This window comes from Dendrobium catenatum, unplaced genomic scaffold (genome assembly GCF_001605985.2).
Source record: "Dendrobium catenatum unplaced genomic scaffold, ASM160598v2 fragScaff_scaffold_437, whole genome shotgun sequence".
NCBI classification, from domain to species: domain Eukaryota; kingdom Viridiplantae; phylum Streptophyta; class Magnoliopsida; order Asparagales; family Orchidaceae; genus Dendrobium; species Dendrobium catenatum.
Window position 1 is genome coordinate 485,695 of NW_021318899.1, and position 24,435 is coordinate 510,129.

At 36.8% G+C, this 24,435-nt stretch overlaps 1 protein-coding gene across 1 annotated transcript in view; it reads right to left on the bottom strand.

Moving 5' to 3' along the window:
• LOC110099864 (anaphase-promoting complex subunit 7) overlaps positions 1-18,874 on the bottom strand; it is a gene marked incomplete at its 5' end in the record, with an annotated part of 41,935 nt that extends 23,061 nt beyond the window's left edge. The window contains 5 exon segments of the mRNA XM_020827163.2: positions 5,073-5,188; positions 8,754-8,816; positions 8,908-9,042; positions 18,551-18,601; positions 18,809-18,874. Coding sequence (XP_020682822.1) covers positions 5,073-5,188; positions 8,754-8,816; positions 8,908-9,042; positions 18,551-18,601; positions 18,809-18,829 — 386 coding nt within the window.
• Positions 18,875-24,435: the final 5,561 nt, after the last annotated feature.

Here is a 24,435-nt window from a genome sequence, read left to right on the forward strand (position 1 = left end):
GTTCGACCCGAACCCGACCCGTGACCCGAAATTGACACCCCTACTAAGAACAATCTAATTTCCGCAAACAACACATATCCCTAACCCTAGGAAAATCACATATTTAAAGCAAACCATAAACAATAAATACCCAAACAGCCGTCCCCCAATTCCCTCCTATTTCCTTAATTATTTCCCTCCCAAATCAGCTCTCAAATCAGCCCCTAAATCTGTCATCTTCAGTTAGGAGATATTTCCTAATTAATCAACCCCCAAATATGCTCTCTTCAATTAGGAAACATCTCCTAACTAATTTATTTTGATTAAGAACCTTCCTAAACAACTCCCTCTTGATTAGGACATTTCCTAATTCCCTCCCAGTCAAATACGAAACTGTGGTCAAGCTCAGGATCGATCATGTATGGATGGTTGGGTTGTCCATGGATTGGGGAAGGAAGTTTGGGCTTGGCTAGCTAAGAGTGAAGAGGAGATAGCTATTTGGGAGAGGGGTTGTCGGCTGAAGGAATATATGGGTTGGGAGGTGACCGGCTAAGGGGAAGAGGGAAAGGAAGGAAGAAGGCTGTTGTTAGTGGGTAAGGAGAGGGGAGGGCGGCTGTGACTCGAAGAGGTGAAGATGGGAAGGCAGCCTAGCTGTCGGCTGAGCAAAAGGAAAAGGGAGGGGAGAAGGAGCGGCGGTACTAGTGAATTAATAGGGAAGGAAAGTGAGGGCAGCAATTATGAGGAATGATGCAAGCAAAAATTTGGGAAAAGCCCAAAATTTTAGCAAGCAAAATAAAGACCTTCATAGGAAATAGAAGATACACAAAACACCCAAAAACAACTTCTCTTTTATAAAATAAAATGACTTACAAACTTTTACACTTACAAACGACACAATAAAGACACCTAAAGAAGCTTTGCCAATCGTTCAGAAGAAGGATACAGGTGGGGTGGTCACTTGCGGAGAGAAGAAAGAGATTAGAAGCTGAGACGAAACATAGCTCGCAAGCTATAGAGACGAGAAGATGGGATGGAACAAGCTCACAAGCTTTTCCAACAAATAAACCCGCAGGTTTAGGCTCCAAAAATCACATTATATCTCTCTCTAAAAAACTCTCTTAATACAAAACACCTACTATTTATAGAAGAGAATGGGGAGCCAAACAGCCACATAAAACCTTCATCCAAACCAATCAGGTAAGGGGATGAAGAAGGGCCAAAAGACACCACAAAACAGCCCCCAAAATCTGCACAGGAAACAGGAAGAGAAGCCACGTTAAGAGGAAGAAGAAGGGCCAAAAGACACCACAACAGCCCCCAAAATCTGCATAGAAAACAGGAAGAAAAAGCCACGAGAAAGCAGACAGAGAGGGACCCGAGAAGCCAACACAGGAAACGGGACAGAGGAGTCACCGGAAAGCAGCCAAGGATAAAACCGAAAAGGCATCCATCACACATCCATAATTTACAAAGAAGAAATCAAGGAGACACAAGAAGGGGAAGAGGCAAGAATTTAACTCCTCTTAATGAGCTTACAATAAGAATACATTTTCCAATTAATGAACTAACATCGTCTCAAGCATTTATGAGCTAGAATTAAGAAGATCCCAAGATTTCAGCTCATAACCAAAGCAGCCAAGGACCAAACCAAGAGCAGCCAAAGCCCAAACCGTGAGACAAAAAGCAACCCAAAGAACAAAATATACATTTTGTTTTGACCCCCCCCCCCTGCCTACATCAAAGAATTAATGGGGAAAAGAGGAAAGAGCAGCAGCTAGTAGGGAGTTAACGGGGGGAAGGGGAAGGGGCAGCAGCTATTAAAGATTTAATGGAGAAGGGGAAGAGGTGGCAGCTGTTAGGAATTAGTGGGGAAGGAGAAGAGACATCAATTAGTGTAGGAATTAATGGGTGGAATGGGAAAAGGAAGCACCCATTAGGATTTAATGTGGGGGTGGGGGGGGGAATAGGAAAAGGTAGCACCCAATAGGAATTAATGGGGAAGGGGAAATTGTAGTAATTATAGTAGAGCTAATGGGGAGGGGAATAGCAAGAGACAACAGCCCTTGGGGAAATCAATGGGGAAGAGAAAAAGGTGGAGGGAATACCAAGAGGCAATAGAGTGGGGGTTGGCCGACCATGGGAAAAATGGAAGGGTTGGCTTGCAGGTGAGTGGGAATGGAAGAGAGGGGATGAGGCTCGGTTGTATGGGGCAGCAGAGAATTTCTACCAGCTGTTTGGAAGAAGGGGAAGGCTCGATTAGTTGATTTGAGGGGAAAGAAGGGATCGGCCAACAGTTTTGAAGGGGGTTGGAGGGCTCAGCAACCAATGGAGGAAGATGGGGTGAGGAGGAGAGAAGATGGAGCCAAGAACCTTGCCAAGGCACCAGTTGTTGGGTAATGTGTTGCCCTACTCCTAAGGACTTCACTCCTCTCTCAAGAAGACTCAAACACAAACAATTCAGAAAAATTGAAGTTTAATTCATAATAATCATCATCTTCCTATTGTAGCCAAAGACCTCAATATATAGGCCTCCAAACATGAATGACTCAAAAGACTAAAATGCCCCATACAACACTCATATAACTCAACAAAAGGGTAAACTGGGAAAGACTCTCAAAATTAAATACAATAATAAATAAAATACATAAAACAGACTATAAATAAAGACTCCTAATCGTGGTCGTTGATCTACAACTCCTCCTACAATAGACTCGTCAAGTTTTTCTGTCGATGTCCTTATCACCCAGCTATTTCACTTTTAGGTTATCAGGCTACGGCACAATATTATTATCTAACATTGGTACATTAAAGAACAGCAAGTTAACTAAATTTGTAAACCTCCAACAAGTCCTCTAGTTCTTCGAAAAATGGCTCATTTTTTATATTTATTTTATAAGGCTTGAGCCAATTTTGCTCATATTAAAGATTAATGTTCAATATATTTCCTTATTCTACATTCAAATTGAACAATTACACACAATTATTAGAGTAACATAATAAAAACCTAATGAAGTAACTTTAACAGTTTCATATTTATGTTTTAATACCCCCAGATAAAAACATAGAAAAGATAACTAATTTGCAAGGTTGTAGTCCGAATTTTGCTTAGCTACTTTAATTAAGACTAAATATAAAAAGTGATGCGGACATTCGATCATGAAAATTTTCAAAGGAGGAGACGACGATCGACAACCGAGATCATTCCACCTTATCTTAATTTGTTATTTGTAATTTTTATTTTTATTATGATTTTTTTCTTTTTGCCCTTGAGGGTCGTCCTATGTAAGCCTTAGGGGCATATGTGTCTTGTTTTAATTTCTTAGGCCAATATATAGAGGCCCTTGCTTGTGTAATGAATGTTGGATGATTAATAAGATTTTATGTTTGCACTTGTGTTCTTTAGAAAGAACCTTGGGTGAGATTCCTATGGGAGGAATTCGTAACTTCCACCAGCCGCATGATGTGTATGGGCTAGTGGCCTGAAGTCCCTTGGTGAAGGGCAACGTAGTACCCGTCAGCTGCAGGATGTGTCTGGGCTAGGGGTGCAAGTGAGTCGAGCCGGCTCGAGCTCGACTCATTTATGGGCTCGCGAGCTGAGCTTATCGAGCTCACGAGTCGAGCTCAAGTTCGAGCTTGAGCCGGCTCGGCTCGTGAGTTCTCGAGCCGGCTCGAATAATTATTAAATATAAATATAAAAAAAATAATATTAAATGTTATGTAACACTGCGTGCATTTCAAAATTATCACATTACCCTTTTTTATTTCTCAAATCCAGCATATATTCAAAGTTCCCTCCCCTCTCTCTTCTCTTCTCATTGATGTAAATAGCTCTGTTGAATAATAAATGTAAACGACTGAATAAAAGGATGATGTAAAAGCTGAATAATAAATGCATTTAGTCATTCATTCTGGCAGAAATGATTTTTGCTCTCTCTCTCTCATTTTAAAAAGCCCGCGCCTCTCTCTCTCGTTTTAAAAAGTCACGCCATACTTGAACTCGATGAACTAGAAGGCAAATCGACTATTGCAGAAGGTTTTGACGAGCGCTTGAACTCGTTTATAATGGAACGAGTCGAGCTCGACTCGAGTTCGAGCTCGGTATTTGACAGTTGAGCTCGACTCGACTCGTTTGCACCACTAGTCCGGGCTCGTGATTGTATCTTTCTTTCCTTAAATCATTTTCTCATCCCTTGATTGTCGGCCAAAATCCCCCAATTTTCACCGCCCAATTCTCCCATAAACCCCTCCACTTCCACAAAACCGGCCTTCTCTTCTCCCTCTCCACGGCCTTAGCTCCACCTCCAACAACCACCCACAAAACACCCCCCCCCCCCCCACGCCAACCTCCCCTAGCCGCCAGTCTCACCAAACCGCCGGTCGCCTTCTTTCCCCTTGGCTCCACAAATGTCCCTTCACATTCAAAGCTCTTTCCTATTTTAGCCCTTCTTAGTAACAAATTGAAATTTAAAATTCAAATTAATTTGAATTTGAATTTTGTTTCTAAAATTATGATTCTTATTTTAGGAAAGTATTTGAATTAGGTCCAATTCATTATTTAATTGGATGTGATTTAAACATTACTCCCTAATTTAAGGTTCCAATCAAAGTCCTTTTTAATTCTCTTTCCATACCTCACCTCCCCCTTTTAATGTTGTCAGCCCATTCCCCCCCTTCTTCCTCTTTGCCTCAAAAATTTGAATTCCCCTTTGATTACTTTCCTTTTATCAACCGATTTAAGTTAGGAAAATATTTGATTTCAAATTCTAAGTAATTTTGAATTTGAAATACTTTCCTAATTTAAGTAGCCTATTTTAGGAAAGTTACTTAAATTAAATCAAATTAGGTTTCTAATTGGATTTGATTTGATTTAATTATTCCTAATATTTTGATCTCAATTAAAGCAAGAAATTCAAATGTCAAATGTCCCTTTTTTTCCTTCTCGTTCTACATCAAAAAGGCATAAGCTATAGCAAGTGAATACAAAGAAACGTTTGTATTATCAGCTAACACACCACCATTGCAAAACTTTGAAAATGGGGCATAGAAATTAACAGGTAAAGAAAATAGGCGCCAAATAAGCAAATTTAGTTTACCTTAAGCAATCCTTGTAGCATGAAATAGCAGCTCTATTATGTCTAGAAATGCGATAAAGCTTGCCGATAGTGAGATTCATTCGTAGTGTTCTTGCCTTTGATGGGATTCCTTCAATCTGTAATGATACAAATTTATGATAAAGAATAACCAAAAATAGTGACAAGTTATCGATATAATTTGTAGAAAAAACTTACATAATAGGTTGAACTAAATAAAGATAAAAATAGATCTTAAGTAATATGTTAAGTTATCAAGCCAACTAACAAAGTACATTTTTCCTCAAAATAAAAAAAAAAAATCTAAACCATTATGGTTTTGAAGGAATCATTAAAATAAATAATCTCTCTCTTCATTAAAATAAATCTCTTTGCAAAGTAGTGGTAACATTGTGTACATTAACCATCTATAGCCCCTATTCTTTCACTACAGATTAACAACATACGTGTGCCAAGCAGTAGTCAAGGATCAACGGTTGGACATGTTAGGTGTCTTCATAGACCTCCATAGATCTTCTATAGTGTACCCTCATATGTTAGTATCACCCCTCTTTTGGAACAATTATTAGGTCCGGACACCAGACGTAGCTCTACATCCGGAGGCCAATAGCATGTCGCCATGTGCAATTACTCTTTACCGCGCGGCCCGACGACCCGGACCGGAACCCGGTATTGCTATGTTCGGGTATTGCTCGGTATTGCTAGGTACTGCTTGACAATAACGAGAAATACCGCTCTGTCAAGATCAATACTGAGCAATACCGAGTAATACCGAGCAAAACCGGGGTATTGCTCGGTATTGGTCTTGACAGAATGGTATTTCTCATTATTGCCGAGTAATATCGAGCAATACCTAGCAATACCCCGGTCTGCACAAATCAGCCAATACATAGCAATCTCGAGTCCAGTCCGGGTCGGGTCGTCGGCCGCGCGATAAAGAGTAAGAGCATGTGGCACCATTTTACTGGCGTCTGAACATAGAGCTACGTCAGGACACCGGACCTAATAAAAATTCCCTCTTTTGACACCACATTGCTTGGCCAAACTACAAAAGGAACATGTGTCCATGTAATGCAACCGATCTAATGGGGATATCGAAGCTTGGAAAGTCAATCAAAGGCGCGGCCGCCGATCTACGGCCACGATCGCGCCAATATATTTTTAAGTCGTCATATATATTTGTTTTTATTTATTTATGTTTGTATTTGCTTTTTGTTATTTTTCCCTTTTACCCCTTACTAAAGGGTGGTCATGTGTAAGCCCAAAGGGCGTTGTCGTCTTTTGTTTTTGAGTCCATTGTATGAGGCTATATATAGCTCTTATATTCTCTTTTCATGGTAAATGATTAAATTTTCCCGTGTTTGAGTTCTTGTGAGAACTTAAGAGAGATTGGAGAGAGAACCCTTGGAGAGGGATTCGGATCACCCACCAACCTTGGAAGAGTCCAGGTTCATGGTTAGTTTACCTTAAGCAACGGTCCACCAATCCCCACCCGCCGGCTTCATCCCACCACCACCACCACCCTAACCAATCCCTTTTCCCCACCTAGCCGCCACCCTCTCACCCAAAACCCTATTCCAAACCGCCGGCCACCCTTTGCTTTCCCCTCCCTCATCAATTGCCATTACACCTTTCCTAAATTAGCTCTTCATATTTAGGTAACTCAAATAATTACAAATTAAAATCTATTTGAATTTGAAATTATTACAACAACAACATCAAGGCTTTATCCCACTACGTGGGGTCGGCTACATGAATCTTTTTTTCTCCATTGTGTCATATTAAAATTTTTCATGCTAATCTTCTCTGTATCGTTCCAATTTAAAATCTATTTGAATTTGAAATTATTACCTAAAATATAAATCCTATTTTAGGAAAGTTTCCAATTCCCTTATTTGAATTTTAAATTAAATTGGGATGAGATATCTCTTTCCAAATTTAATCCCTTAAATCAAGAAGGCATTAAATGCTTCCATAAACTCTCCCTTCCCCCCCATGCCGCCGGCCACCATTCAATTCCTCTTTAGAATTGTTTCCAAAACTAAAGTTACTCTCTTGGAAATCATTCAAGTCAAAATTCTGAGGAATACAGTTCCCACCATCAGCCTCCATTGCTGGAATTCTACATAATACAGGTTCTCAGAACCAATCTTCATTGCCAAAATTATGATAAATACAGGTTTTGACCACCAACCTTCATTTCTGGAATTCTGAGTAATATAGATTCCTACTGCCGACCTTCATTGTCGGAATTCTGAGGAATACTAGTCTTTCCACCGGTCTTCATTGTCAAAATTCTAAGGAATATTGGTCATTCTGCTTCCTTCATGCATCTAAGACCAAGGAGAGATCGACGAGAGGGCTCCTCTCGCATGCAACATTGAGAGCCAATCGAGCAGAAGCGAGAGAAGTCGAGCACAGAACCTCCTTTTCTATGCATATGGAAAGAGCGAGAGTTCTCTCTCGAGAGGTCTAGCGTCGAGATAAGCAATAGTGTAAGACATGCACTCCTTACGATTAGATCAGAGGGATCAGAGGGATCAGAGGCCTTGCGTGCTCCTGTACAGGGTTGATCGAACAGGAGTGCTCAGGTGGAGTCGGATGACTGGTTTGCATTGGTCTGAAGGCTAGCTCGATCGACATGAGGAGATTTGCATGCCAAGTGCTGAGCCACTTGAGACATTTTTTTTTTGCTGCTATCCTTGAAGCTTGTCGCAACCCTAAAAGCAATTTTTTTTCTACTTCCATGTCTTCATTGTCAACCTTCCCTTATGGTTGTAATCCTATCTATAACCAATACATCATTCATTGTTGCCTTGCTTAATATAGCATTTATTGTTATCCTTTGCCACCGTAATAAATGAAGCTAATTTCTCTCAAAGTTTTGACCAAATGAAGAACTATATGGTACACCAAGGGACTTGATAACTCTACTTTTCTGGGACTAATTATTAGGTTGGGAATGACAGGTCTGTATTTGTCAACTTGATGGGGAGTATTAAAATCCTAATTGTCCCTTGGCCCTTGATCCCACAGTAAGAATGGGGATCCGTGAGATCCACGTCGATCTCCTTCCATATTAGAGTGGCTGATTTAGAAAGGATTATATGAGGGCAATTATACATGATTTCGTATTTATTTGTTTCTTTATTAATATATCTCATATAAATCTATAAATAGGAACAATTTTGTATGATGAAATTAAAGCATTTTCCCTCTCCAATTCTTTGAACTTAACAAAACATTCTGATTATTTGTACCATTCATCATAAAGAAATATATTTGCAATAAACTTCCAAACTTCTTGTCAATAATTGTTGGAAACCTCATCTAATTCGTGCCATGCTCAACTTTTAATTAAAGGCAGAGCCTAGAAGTGTTTTTCACCAGTACATGCCTCTATACATGATTCAACTATCAAAGAACCTTTTAATATTTGCATCTTAGTAGTTTTATAACAGTTTCAATGGTAAGTAAAATTGTTTGTGTCAAAATATCACAATTGGACATTTAAAACTCTACGCAAGTATGCAAAATGAACTATTAAGAGATATAATGATGCATCTAATGTAAGTTACTGAACATCTATCCTAAATTGAGAGCTTGATGATAATTATGAGATTGTTAAATATATGATCCAACAAGTTGAACAATTAAAAAGATCAATTGAAGGTAAAAGAAAACCTCCGCAAGAGCGGCCCGGTTCTCACATAGCGCACAATAGCAAAGGGTAATCTTGAATTTCACCTGCCAATTTTGTCAGAACATAAAAGACGATTACTATCAAAATCAAGTGAAATCTCGATTCAACAGCAAATTCCATCAGACAGAAAATTACTTCATTTTCATTGATGGCTGAAATGTTCATATTATTTGGAGAAGAGGATCTAGCGGATGTAGACAGTGAACTTCTGGAAACAGTTGTTTGCTTGGGAATAATCTTGCAGAGTTGCAAAGCCTGTTTATACATGCTCTGTAGGCAACAAGAAAACTAAAGTTACACGGCATTCCTTTGAAAAATCAATAATGGAACCAAAAAAAAAAAACCTTCATAGGCTTAAATAATCAGAAAAAAAAATGCCGGTATGTAATCTGCAACCAAGGTGATGCGGACATCCGATGGTGGACGTTAATCATAGAAAGAGATGAAAATTGATGGCCGAGATCCCTCAATTTTTATCTTAGTTTATTAATTATATTTTTTATTTAATTATGCATTTTCTATTTTTACTCTTACTTAAGGGTCTTGTCTTATGTAAGCCCAAGTAGCAAAGTTGTCTTTTAGTTTCTTTCAAGGCCTATATATAGAGGTTCTTGCTCTGGTATTGGCATGATGGAGTTTTAATAAAAAAAATTGTTCTACACTTTTGTTCCTTGGGAGGACTTTGGTGAGATCCCTATGGGAGGGAATCATAGTAGCCACCAACTGCAGGATGACTCCGGGCTCGTGGCTTGAAGTCCCTTGGTGAAGGGCAACGTATCACCCGTCAACCGCAGGAAGCGTCCGGACTCACGGTTTTATTTTTCTTTCCCTACACTTCTTTTCTCCTTCTCCCTTGACCACCTTCCATACCCCCTCCTTAGCCGTCGGCCAAGCTTCTCTCTTCCCTCCTCCCACTCTCTAAACCGAACTCCACCACCACCTCCTAGCCTGCAACCCCATCCCCTCCATTAAGTGTCGATCCCCTTCCCCACCAAAATCCACACCTCCTCCCTCTTCCCTTGACTCCACCCATTCAAATCTTGCATTCAAAGCCTTCCAATTTGAGCCCTTCTTACTTTGGGAACAATTTAATTTTATATTCAAATAAATTTGAATTTTGAATTTGTTTCCTAAAATGAGAATCCCTATTTTAGGAAAGTTCCTAAATTCATGCCCATTTGAATTTTAAATAGGGTTGGAATTAAACCAATCCTTCCTAATTTAAAATTCTAATTCAAGCAAGCATTAATTTCCCTCTCTTAAACTCTTCCCCTCCTTGAAACCGTCAGCCCCTCCTCATCCACAAGTTTGAATTTTAAATTCAAATAGCATCTTGATTACATTCCTAAATTAGTCAATTGTTAATTTGGATTTTGGAAAGCTTCTTTTGGAATTCAAATAGATTTGAATTTAAAAAAAAAAAAAAAACCTTTTTGAACCCTATGGGAGGGAATCGTAGTAGCCACTAATTGCAGGATGGGTCCGGGCTCGTGGCTTTAACTCCCTTGGTGAAGGGCAACATATCACCCGTCAGACACAGGAAGCGTCCGGGCTCACGGTTTTATCTCTATTTCCCTATACTTCTTTTCTCCTTCTCCCTTGACCACCGGTCATACCCCCTCCTTAGACGCCAACCAAGCTTCTATCTTCCCTCCTCCCACTCTCTAAACCGAACTCCACCACCTCCTCCTAGCCGGCAACCCCATCCCCTCCATTAAGCGTCGGTCCCCTTCCCCACAACCTTTCCGGATTAATAAATCCATTTGAGGAAGCCCCTCCAATCCCTCCAAATCTGAAATTAATTTCAGATTTAATTCACAATCACAATTAATGCTTGATTCGCATTCATTGAACCTAGGCACCTCATCTTTCCCTCTCACTTGGTTGGCCCCTCTCTCCCCTCTATCCTAATGATTCCCTTCCTAATTAAAGGTCTCAATTAAGGAGATAATTAATTTCTCTCTTCCCTCCCTTCTTTCTTGTTTGAATTTCAAATTCAAATCCATTAATTAAGAGAAATCTGAGATGGAATTTTAGATCTTTAATTCTTTTATCACCCCTACCCTCTCCGTTCTACATCACAAATTCTATGAAGATAAACATACTGGCTACGCTTCAATAAAGCTTCGAATTTCCCTTAATTTTACCGGGCAACTTCTTGAAAGCTTCTACAACCACCATGTGGGAGACATTCGATTATAACAATCATTCCAAGGACTCCTAATGCAACACCTTATTAGAAATGATGTGGATGAGTAACCATGAGTTATTGGCAGCAGCCAAAAAATATTTACTATTATAACGTCGCAAATGTTTGAACTAATCAAAACTTAACAATCACAAATTTCAAAAGGTGGAAAACAAGAGAAGATACTTCCTGAAACTAAGGGAAGATGCTTCCTGAAACTAGTGAATGAAGAATGAACTTCTAATCCCCATAATCACCCTTCCAATAACTTCCATATGTAGTCACAAAATATTCAAAAGCATTGTTGACCTCGTTTTCATAAAAAAACTCGCAATCAGCCTCATTGATCTTTTAAAGTGAATCGAGATGAGCTCAAATTTATTAAACTTAATTTGATTCCAATTAAATATGTGTAATCTAATCAAACCGAACTAGTTAGACTCGTTTTGAGTTTGATTTATGTTTGGCGGCTTAGATTAACACAATTTAACTTGTCTCTATTTAATTTATATTAAGGTTTCGTTTGGGATAGTTTTTTTATTACTTTATGAAACAGTTTCTTAGCACAATTTTAAAAAAAAAAATTGAAATTTTTTTACTAAAAGCCAACTTTATAAAGCAGTAAAAAAGTTGTCCCAAACGAAGCCTAAATCGAAGTTGATAGCACAAAATCGACTCATTTCAGGTCATTCGAACTAGATTTAATCACACTAAGATCCAATTTAATTCAATTTGGCTTAATCGGTCCAAACCAATTTGAATAGATCTCAATGAAAAAGAGTGTATGATGAGTTCAAATTAACCCATTTCAAATCAAATTATATCAAATTGAACCGCTTTGAATAATAATACAATTAAAATTAGCTTATTTGTTTCGACCCATTTCCCTCCAACAAGCTCTATGCATTTCTTTCCCTCAACATAAGCAAAGAGGTTCATGGAATTTTGATTTCATATATTAAACTAAGATTGCTTAGATTATTTCACTTATGCATTCTCTCTAGAAATCTAATAAATGATCAGTAACCATTTATTAATTATTCTTTTCCGAAAACAAAAAGAGAAGAAGATATTGACTAGAAAATAGATTGATGTTCAAATTTGTGTTATATGGTTAATAACTCCTTGATGTTTTCCTTTTCTTGAGGTCAATAAAGAAGAAACTAGTGTGCCCTCTTTGTTAAATGTCATCCTTCTTAGTAATCAACATGGATATTCTATTAAGTTAATATTAAACTGAAGTATTCCATGTCATGATTAAATCTTAAATGATAAATTAAGAGGACAATAAGATGAAGGTTTTTTTAAATATATAAAGCATGCTTTATGAAATGGATAGAATCATTGATATTCTTTCTTATATTTTAGTAGTTATGTATTGAATGCATAACTTGTCATTAGAGATATAAATGAAGATTCTAATAATTTTTTTTTCAACAAACCGTGTATGTGTTCTTTGAAAGATTTTAGCACGTGTTAATTTTTGTTCAATAAATCGTGTATATGTCTTCTTTGAAAGGTTTTAGCAAAGTGTTAATGTCTTGTAATGTCATGCTTCATTACTTAATAAGTTATGGATGCAAGAAGAGAAACCAAGAATGCGAGTAGAAGTGAATAAAAATTATTAGAATCTCCATGTATATCTCTAATGATAAGTTATGCATTCAATACATAACTACTAAAGTGCAAGAAAGACCACCAACAACTCGATTCATTTTATCAAGCATGCTTTGTATAGTTCAGGAAACCTTCATCTTATTATTCTCTTAATTTATCATTTAAGATTCAATTAAGATATAGAATACTTCAATTTGATAGAATAAACATTGTGATTACTAAAAAGATTGATATTTAATAAAGAAGTCACACTAGTTTCTCTTTTATTGGCCTCAAGAAAAAAAATATATTAACTAATTATTAATCATAGAACATTGATTTCCACATCAATCTATTTTCTAGTCATTGTCTTCTTCTCTTTTTATTTTCAAGAAAGAACAATTTATAAACTGCTACTGACATTTACTAGATTTCAAGAGAGAATGCATAAATGAAATAATCCAAGCAACCTCAGTTTAATCTCTGAAATCAAAATTCCATGAACCTTTTTGCTTATGTTGAGGGAAAAGAAATGCATAGGGCTCATTGTTTGATAGATCTCAAAGAGAAAGAATCACTCCATTTTGCTGTTTTTTAGTGTAAGAGGAAGAAGAATAAAACAATGTAGCCATATCAAAGGGAAATAAAGGGGCAACAAATTATGAAAAGCAAGAAGTGCAATCATTCAATCCTAATAAAAGATAAAATACTATCAATCAATTCGGAAAGCAAATCGAACACTTAAAACTAATTTTTTTGTGTGATAATCAAAAGAAATGCTCAATCGTATGCTCGATCGTCCACCCCTTTTTCGTTTCTTACTGAATCGCGCATTTAGAACGCATGAATAGTTGTTGCCTTTGCTTATTTCTTGTTGAATTGCATGCACAAGCCAATAGAAACGAATAGCCCAGCTCTTTCCCTCCCTCTTGATTCGAATGGAACAAGAAAATGCAAGCAAGCCTTCACACCGGGATGGAATCGCATAAAACCAACTGCCCTCGCTTGTCTGGACGCCTCTCCCACTCGCTTGATTAGCCTCTCTCGTTCACTCTCTCTCGCAGAAGTGATCGCACGCTCCGCTCTTTCTCTTGGTCACACCTCTCCCGCTTTTTTTGCATCAAATCGCATCAGCTAGCCCCTATTTAAATGCCTAACAAATGGTGAAGGAGCCAAAGGTCCATCATGCCCCCAATAACTTTTAATCCAGCAACAGCTATCGTTTCTTATATATCCCTATAGGCATGGAATGCCATTCTAGCAGGGAAATGTGGGAAAAGTAAAGTACCATGCTATTGGCAAATCACAACTGTCCATTTGATTTGGAAAGAAATAGGATGAAACGAATAAGCCAATTTTAACTATATTAATATTCAAAGTGCTTCAATTTGATTTAATTTGATTTAAAATGGGTTAATTTTAACTCAGCATGGACTCGATTTCATTTGAGATATATTCAAATTGGGTTAGACTGATTGAGTATAATCGAATTAAATTGAAACTTAATGTGATTAATTATTTGAATTGGCTTGTAACGAGTCGATTTTGTGCTAATCTACCTCGATTTAATTTAAATTAAATAAAGACGAGTAAAATCGAGTTAATCGAAGCCGTCAAGCTAAAATCAGACTCAAAACTAGTTGAATTAGTTTGATGTTGTTCAATTACACCTATTTAATTGGAAACGAATTAGTTTTAATAAATTTGAGCTTGCTTTGATTCAAATTAAAAAATTAACGACGTCGATTGCAGGTTTTGTTATGAAAATGAGATCAACAAATGGACCTCCAATATGTACATAGAACAAAGTTATATTGTACATATTGGCGTTGATAGAATCAACGAAACTCAAGAGAGACCAATTAGATTTTGATTTAGAGTTATGTGGTTTTGATTGTGATTGGAATTTCAAATAGAGGTCAGACAATGGATTTGTAGTTTAATGATGCAACTAAAAACAAACGAGAAGCCTACTAGGTATGCAAATCATCGCTTCCTTTCCAAATAACGTAAACAAACATAATAATAATAAAAAACATGACAAAACACACATTAAAAGGACACAACAAAGCTTCTAATAACGACACAACTACCTTATAAATTTTTAAAGAAGAAAGATACAAATGGAAAGGTTACCGTGGAGAGAAGAACGGGATTAGAAGTTCGAGACGAAGTTTAAGAGGAGAAAGGGAAATGGGACTTAGCTCGCAAGCTAGAAAAAAACCTCAGGTTTTTATCCAAAAATCATCACATATCCTCTCTCTAAACAACCACAAATAGCCCCTATAAATAGAGAAAAAGGAGCCCAAAAGACACCCAAGCAGCCAACCATAATAGGGGAAAGCCAAGGGACAGCAGCAAGAACCGAACATCCAAAGCAAGGGGAACCGGGGTAGCCAAGGAGCAGGAACCAAATAGCCAAAGCAAGAGAACTGGGACAACTAGGGAGCAGGAACCGAACAGCCAAAGAAAGGAGAACCGGGACAGCCAAGGAGCAGGAACCGAACAGCCATCCGACCCCCCACCCCCCCACCCAAAATCATCCAAAAGGGGAGGTGGCATTGCTTACATCATTTAATTTGATGAAACTTTGTGAAGAATGGATTTCTAGGAGAGGGGTCTAAAAGACTTACCCTATCCTAGAAAATTTTAGTCCTAAAGAGAGTGAGTTTCACTTAACTTTAGAGGACTAGGAGATTTCTTTTGGATGTTAAAGGGCTTCTTTTCCTTTCCTAAATGACCATAACAGCCTGCCATTGTTCCTCATGGGATCATAGGCTTCTGTGCATATCATTTTCTTTAGGAAGAAAAAAAATATTTGATGTCGATGGACTTTGGATGAACACTAGGAAGGGGCCCAAAAAGTTTTATCCTACACTAGCAAGTAAATGTCCTAAGAAAAGAAAGCACAGGGATTCACACCTATCTCTAAAAGACTAAGGGAGTTCTTAACTGACGGAACTAGGAAGGTGCCACGAGAGCTTGCTCCAACAGTAGCCAATCCAATCCTAAGGAAATGAAGCATAGGAGCTCACACTTAACCTTAAAAGGCTAAAGAATTTCATTGAAAGTTAGGATAGCGTCATGAGAGGCTTGCGTCAATACTAGCAGAACTAATCCTAAGGGAAGGAAGCATGGGGCCGCACGCCTAATCTTAAAAGACAAATGAGACTTTGTTTTGCTACTAGGATGGGAGGAGGGGGGCTTGCTCCATCACTAGCAAATCTAATCCTACGGAAAGAAAGCATGGGGACTCACACTTAACCTTAAAAGACTAGAGATTTTTTTTTTTTTTGGATTTTTAATGAATAAACTAGATAGATAGCATGGGGACTCATATCTAACTAGAGATAACTAATCAAGGAGAAAGTATACCAACACCTCTGGGGATTTTGATAAAATCTATCTAACTTTAGATTTCTTTTGGATTTTCAATAGCTAGACGAGGAAAGATGCCTCTGGGGGACTTCTAGTAACCTAGCATGTTCCAACTAAGGAGCTGCTCTACCTAACCTAGTGAAAATAAGGAGGAAACTAGCCAATCTTAAATTTCTTTTGAGTTTTCAATGACTAAACTAGGAAAGGGGTTGCAAGGACTTTATCCAAACCTAGATTTACAAAGTCAATGGACTAATCCATGGAATCCACTAGGGATTATAGAATAGTTAACCCGAATTTCTTTTGAGTTTTCAAGGACTACCCAAGATAGAAAGCACCATGACTCACACCTAACTAGGGTCAACTAGTCAAGAAGATAGTTTACCTAAACCTTTGAGGATTTGGTAAAATCTATCTAATCCTATATTTCTTTTGGATTTTCAAAGTTATACTAGAAAAGATGCCTCTGGAGGACTTCTACTAACCCCGCATAATCTAGCTAAGGGGCTACTCTACCCAACCTAGTAAAGATTAGGAGGAAACTAGTCAATCCTGAATTTCTTTGTAAACGCTTTTCCACCTAAAACCAATCCCTCAGTTGTGGCGGCCCCTATCCCAGGAAAGCCATTTATCTTATGCACTCCAGCCCAAGACAAGTCATTTGGTGCCTTGTTGGCTCAACTTAATGAAGAGGGTAAAGAAAATGCTCTCTATTATCTCAACTAATGACTCATCCCAACTGAAATAAGATATCCTCCAATTGAGAAACATTGTCTTGCCTTGATTTTTGTAGCTCAAAAACTATGGCATTATATGATTTCTCATCAAGTGAGTTTGATCTCCTGGATAAATCTATTCCAATATCCTATAACATGTCCAACATTGTCAGGACATCAAATTAAAGCATATCAGATTATCCAAAACATCAAAAGATATTACATCAAGTATTTATCAATTGGAGAGATAATGTGCCATGAACATAAGTCGATTTCATTCAAAAAACATAAAAAACAATCTAATTGTCAAATTAGAGTCATTGTCACATTTAGCCCACCTAGGAAGTAATTGCTTGAGAATCATTTAGTGGTCCCTTGAAAACAAGTATAACATACATACAATTAAAAAAATGAGTTACATCCACATCAAAAAGAACAATATCATATTTTCCTAGTTGTCATTAATGACAACATGGTTTCATCAAAATATATAAAAATCAAGTTTTAAAAAGGCGATAATGGTAATCAAGGTGTTTTGCCTTAGCGAGACAAGCCATAAGCCTACAACAACAACGTCAAGCCTTTAACCCACTATGTAGAGTCAGTTACATAAATCTTTTTTCTCAATTATATCATGTTAAGAGTCAAATTCTCATTTAAATCTAATAAGGAAAGGTCATTTCTAATATTTTCTAACCAAATCTTTTTAGGTCTACCTCTACCTTTCTTAACATAAGTCAAATTTAATATATCTACTTTCCTAACCCAGTCATCGGAAGGCTGTCGTTTTTTGTGACCAAACCATCTAAGGCATAAGCCTTAAAACGGAAAAATTAAAGTACTAGAAAAATTATAAATAACTCTTAGAATGACAAAATACTAAGTAAATTATAAACATAATGACTTGTTTGATGATAAATGTTACTGAAACACAATATTCAAAATAAATACTCACAAAAATCACTCCCATCTAAATAATGCCTCCATATGATTCAATCATACAAATTAAAAAAAAAAATCTTGATATAAAGGCAATTCAATCATATAAATTTAAAAAAGTGAAAGTTATAGTAAATACAATTAAAAGGAAAAAGAATTATTCATGGTGAAATTCATTCAAAAATGTGTCATTGCAATTAAAGACCTCTTGCAGCTAAAAAATGTGTATTCGTAAAAAAGAAAGCTATAGCAAATACAATTTATACCTCGGTGCATAAGAAACTAAGAAAAAGAATTATCTATAGTGACCAACTGAATACTTATGGCTAGACCTAAACTAGAAAAAGCAATTGAGTAAGATGAAATGGTTAAACCTTAACAAATACAAATTAAACTGATCTAACTTCAACACAAATGCCTCTTGTAAGACTGAACAACTTAAATTTCATAATTGCTTCTCACGAACCTGTCGAAGCCTACACAGGCTCGAAAGGGAAGATGGATCGTTACCTCATCACAAAAAACTCGTCCTGACACTAAGCAAGGCCGAAGCAGTGCACACAAAGCCGAGAGAGTGTTTCATTCACTGTGAGCTGCATAAGGGGGGTGAAAATTGGAACAAATGTTTCAAACCGACGAATCCCTAATCTAATAAGCACTCTCGACTTTTTGAACTAAAAAATAAAATAAAATCGATCGAGGTGGCGCCTCAAACTGCCTCGAGGCGTTACGCCTCATTGAAAAAAATCATAAGCCACGACCAAACCACATTAGGCTTAAGCCTTGAGGCGTCCAAGCTACGCCTCGAGGCGTACGCCTAAAATGCCTTTTAAACCATGATACTAACCAAGGACAAATTGTCTCCAAATAACCATTTCATAAAAAATGCTATCAACGACACAATAAAAGCAGCAAAAAAACTTATACTCAACCACTTCTGGCATAAGCTAATAGTCATTACCAGTGACCTGCGGAATTCCTTTTGACCAAACAAAGCATCACCTTGAAGAACCTATGCAAAAGAATGTGACTGATCAAAAACAAAATTAAAAAGGGAATATAAAAATATTAGGAATAAAATTCAGCATGATGAATCTTCATACATAACTACTCTAACAGTTTGAAGTTCACAACGCAAGTAAGCTAAATAGGTATTCACCACTACTAAATTGACCGGATGAGCTAGCACCTAATCTATAATAAAAGTTGTAGTGCGTACCCCTGCATAGAAGGGCATCATATGGAATCATTGCCGTGTGCAGTCCTAAAGCAGACACGTCCAAACCTTATTTGAAAACAATGTAGGGTATAAGAAAATCAGGAATTGTACTGAAAGGTTTGCATAATTGTTGTCAATATTGTGTTCCCCGAAAAAATATTTTTTTTCTGCTTACCCTGATCCCATTTCCTTCTTCAGCATATTGATGCATCAAAAAAACATTGCTCTAGGATGGAGCCAACTCTGGGAGATGTATATGTTATGTTAATGCATTTCCTAGGGCTTACAAACGCAAGAAGTTTGGATGTTTTGGGGTGTCATCAATACGGAGGTCATAAGTTACGATCTGGTGGTCGAGGATACAACCCAACAAACATTGCACTCTTCCCATTATATCAAGTTAACATATTCAAAAAAACATTTGATATTGGCTTTGCATAAAAATTCCCATAACTTTTCAGGTTGTAACATTATCATTCAGATCATCTCATAGATGCTTTATGTGTCCTAGGAAGAAATTTTACTGGGAATGAACACAACAGTCTAACCAACAAAACAGAGTTTTCAATGAGATGGGGAATGAAAAATATTAACCGACACAAGGATTTTGAATAAATTATTGTGCAATAACATTTTCTGCTAAGGAACAATATTTAATTGATAGTGTGTTCTATGTACATTGAATAGATGCTTATATTGATTCCCATAGTAATATTCATATGCCAAAAAAAATCAAAAACCACAAAAACAATTTACCTTTCTAAAAACTCAACATATTCGTTATAGGAAAGACAACACAAAGCTCATCTACAAATGTTATGTTTAAGCATGCCAGAGATACATTAACAAAAGGACGCATAGTACAACATAAAATATTGTATCAGTTTGGAAGGGGATATAAACACTAGCAATTTCAATTTTTTTTCGAACATTCAAAATGAAGTCATACAAACGATTATCAAATAAGAAGGGAAATCTTCCTACTCTTGAACTACTTATATTTGAATAAACAATACTGAGGCATCATTCCACTGAGATTGACTCATTGTAGTTGGGTGCTAGACTGAAATAGCGAGGGAAATATACTCAGCATATAAATGATATCTGCCCATATTCATGGAAAATAGAAGTGAGGAGGAAAATCAAGCACTTAAAAGGAAAATTTAAAAAAAAAAAAACTAAAAAATTAATTGACAATGATAAAGTTTTTGAGCTGCAAACTATGAGAGCATGCTTAATGGATGGGAGGGGGTATAAACATTGTTCATCAATAATGTGTTACAGATGGAAAAGGAAAAGAAAAAGCTTCAAATATCTATAAATATTTGAGCAATCTGGATAGAGGAAAATGTCTGCTAGAACAAGCACATTGCATGATGTCATGCTATTTTAGTACTAAGAGCTTGATGTTCTTGGTCACACAAGACCGGTATAGCTTTTTTGAAATAAATAATAAATGACATAACTAAATGTGGGTCAAAAAATTGCCAAAAAAAAAATCATATTCTAGTGATTTCAAGTTGACTTTTCAAAAGTTATATTGGATATTAAATAATGTGTTACTCAATTTTATACTCGAATGAAAACTTTATGATTTAATTAAAGGTTTCTAATAAGTGAAAAACATTGTGGTTAATTACCTCTCTTGATCACGAAAGATCATTTTTTATTAAGTTAATTTATAGGATTTATAATACCTTACTTTAGTAGCGGCAATTCAGTTTGGAGGAGAGAATATACACTCACTCAAAGCATATTGTGAAGGAAATGATGATATTCCATCGTCTTAGGTTGTTATAAATCCTAGTCTAATTAGTTAATGAAAGTGGTGGATCCAACTTTATTGAAGGAACCTTTTCAACAAACACGGTTTGTGTTGTCCAGTGTGAACTCATAGACTTGGCCTGAAAGCTAGCCAAAGCGACAAATTTTAAGACCAGCATTGGCTAACATAGGTTTTAATACCATATCGAATGTGTATTGTGGCTCACCTCATCGACTTAGCCATTGAAGAATATTCAAGCTTGAGTCATAATCATAATAGAGGGGTGTCATCACAATCAAGTTAACCAATCAGTCAAGGGGCACATGATATGTCTTACTGACGTAAGATTTTTTAGTGTGATTATACAAATATATTTGATATGACATTGGCGGTTTGTGAGCTTTGACAAAACTTAAATTTGACATCCTTAACAAACGAGTGCAAATGATAGATAGATAGATGTTTTGAGTGCAAATGATAGATAGATAGATGTTTTGAGTGCAAAGCAATCAATTTTTGCCCAAGCATTTTGGCTTTTATAACTTTCTGATGTGGCTAAGTTTGAACAGAATTCCCTTTGTTATGATTTTGCTCTGATTATGCCCATAATCAATAAAAAAAACCTTAATTTTTAAGAGGTTATTTTTAGAATGAGGATCCCCTTTTATTATGGTTGATAATAATCATATCAATCATAGAAAAATATGACTCGAAGTATTTATCACTATGGTCCAAATTAATTTAAAAAATGAATTTCTCCAATTATGATATTATGATAACCAAACTCAACATCAGGGAAAAACTCAAAGTGTTTATCTTTACAACTATAAGCTTTAATAATATTGATAAACTAACTCCTCCAGCTATGATATTGAATAATCAATCCGACAATGGGGTGAGGCTCGAATGTGTTTACTTTGTGGTTGGGAGTGTAATTTGACAATAAATCATTTCAATAATGATTTGTTGATAAATGAGTCCATTTTGGGGTAGGCATCTCGAATTTAGAGTTGAGATCCTGTTAGGCTAATATATATGTTCTAATAATAAACTTTGTGATCATTTGGATGTTGATCCCTCTAGTCACATTCTAATAACCATGCTAGTCATTGGGGGCATGAAGTCTTCATTTTCTTACTTGATTTGTGGTGGAGAGTTTCAAACTTATCAAACCGGATAAGTTTTAAAAGGCCGTCTCACTCATCAAACATGTTCAATATAGGCCTACCCCAAATAATATTTTGAATTGTCGATGAGGAAAAGTGATATCACCTCTATGAAGAAAACCACTATTATTCCATTCCGTTTGAGGCTGATGAACTAGGTATTCTTCTACTTTTTTAGTTAGGCTTATTGAGGCTTTGAAAGCTTTAAAATTATTTTTGCATTGTCTTTGAAGTTTGTTGGTCAACCAGAGTGATGGACCCCATAGTGCTTTGCATTTTGAGCAATTGGGATTCATGTGGATGTTGATCTCTCTAGTCAAATTCTAATAACTTTGATAGTCATTGGAGGCATTAACTATTCAACTTCTAACTATATTTGTAATGTAGAGTTTCAAGCTTGTCAAATTGGAAAAGATATAAAAGGCCAACTTGCTCATCGAATATGTTTAAAAGACCTACCCCACATAATCATCATTTGGCCAGTTAGTGAGGAAGAGTATTATCAGCTCTATGAACACAACCACTATTATCCCACTCGGTCCAAAGCTAATGAACTAAGCATTCTTCTACTTTTCAATTAGGCTTATTGCGGATTGGCAAGCTTTAGAATTATTCTTGCACGGTCATTGAATTTTTTACCAACCAAAGTGATTGACCCAACAGTGTTTTGCATTTTGAGCATTTGAGATTCATGTGGAAGTTGATCCCTCTAGTCATATTGTAATATCCTCGCTAATCATTGGGGACATGAAATCTTAAACTTCTTACTTGATTGTGTTGGAAAGTTTCAATGAGTTTGGTAGCCCCTCTAATTATGATATGCAAAGGATATATCCAGAAGGGTCCGACTTGCTTTCCCTTATTTGATCTTAAGATTTTAGCATATGGCATGTCATATGAGTGAATGCTAATGGTGGGTAGGTGTGCGGACATCCGTACGAAGATTTGGCGCATCTATCACAGGCGGCGTCGTAAATCGACGGCCATTATTTAAACCTTCAATCATGATTTATTTTTCTGAATTTTAGTACTTAATTAATGTATTTCCTGTTTTACCCCTAGGATAGTTTATGTGAGTGTTATGGCCCAAGGGGCAATTTTGTAATTCTTTTTCTCATGTTGTGGCCTATATATAGGGCCTTAAGCTATTGTAATAGGGATGAATATTTGATATTAAAAAAAAAATTGTGTCCACACTTGTGTTCTTCTTGTGAGAGAGCGTTAGTGAGATTCCTATGGGAAGAAATCGGAGTTTCACCAGCCGCAGAATGGGTCCGGGCTCGTGATTTGAAGTCCCTTGGAGAAGGACAACGGATCACCCGTCAGTCTTCGGAAGGCTCGCGGTTTTTATTTTCTATCGTTTGTTTCGATCTTTCGTTCTATTTTTGTTTTTGTTTTATCTCTTCTTTAATTGTTTTTCCATCGTCTTTCTCCTCCCCATCTTCGTTTGGCCACAGGATTCATCTCCACCTGAAATCCCCCATACTCGAACCCCTGCCGCCGGCTCCACCCCCATTAGCCGCCGGTCGAACCTTCCTCTCCACCCCTTTTGGATTTCCTAATTTGGTTGGGTTAATTTGGGGATTAATTTGAATTTGAAATTATTCAAATTCAAATTTCAAATTCTTTCCTAATTTGGTTCATCTATTTTAGGAAAGTACTTAATTAAAATCAATCTGAATTTTGAATTCAAACTCACTTTCATAACTCCTAAATTCAAATCTAAGAGCCTTAAATCACCTCATTCAATGCCCCCATGGTTCTTGCATACCGCCGACTCCTCCCTTGAGGTTATTTCTCTTTGGAAAGATTTCAAAATCTAAGAACTTTGTTTGACCGAAAATTCCAAAGCCTAAAGCCATTCATAACTTTCCAAAACTGAGATTGAATTTAGGAGTTAATTCTCTAAATCCCGTAACTCCCACCTGGCCACCTCTTTGGAAATTTTGCCAAAATCTGACTCCGCAGCCCCTAGCCGGAAATAATTCCAAATCTTCTTGCTTTTCTCCCTGGGCCGAAATCTGCATGATTATAGGTTTAATTTGTTCCTAAAAGGTATATCCCCATCAGGGAATTAATTCAAGGCTTTTTCCCTGCCACTGCCGCCGCCCATCCTCTTGTAACCTTTCTCCGTTAATTATTCTCCATCCATAAAATAATTAGGAAGAAAGGAATTCAATTTCCAGCCATCCACTGGATCCAAAAGCTGAAGTTGAGTTTCCCGTATTGAATCCTCTTTAAGAGGTTTTCAAAAGTCTGAAATACAATTTCAGATTGACCAAGTAGTTAGTTGTACAGGGAATTTCCAACAGTAATTCTAGTGACTGTTAATTCTCTCTAACAAACTTCCTCACGAACCCACTATCCACTTTGGGATTTCCTGACTCAATCCAAAGTATGCTGCCAGATCAAAATTCTGCAATGGAGTTTAAGTGCGATTCTCCATCAACTTGAGAGCTTCAAACTGCCTGGAGCTACTCACTGAAAATTTCCAATTGCAATAGGTCCTCTCCTAAAGACAATAGTCCTTTCGTTCTTAACTATCAGTAAGGGCTCTCCAATATAGTCTGATTGTCATATATCATTAAAAGACATAATAATGCACCAATACAATGTCATAAATAAAGGTGAAGGAAAGAGAACTATAACGTTGGAAAAGAATTTTTTTTAAGATTAGTTTTACAAGATTCTATGAC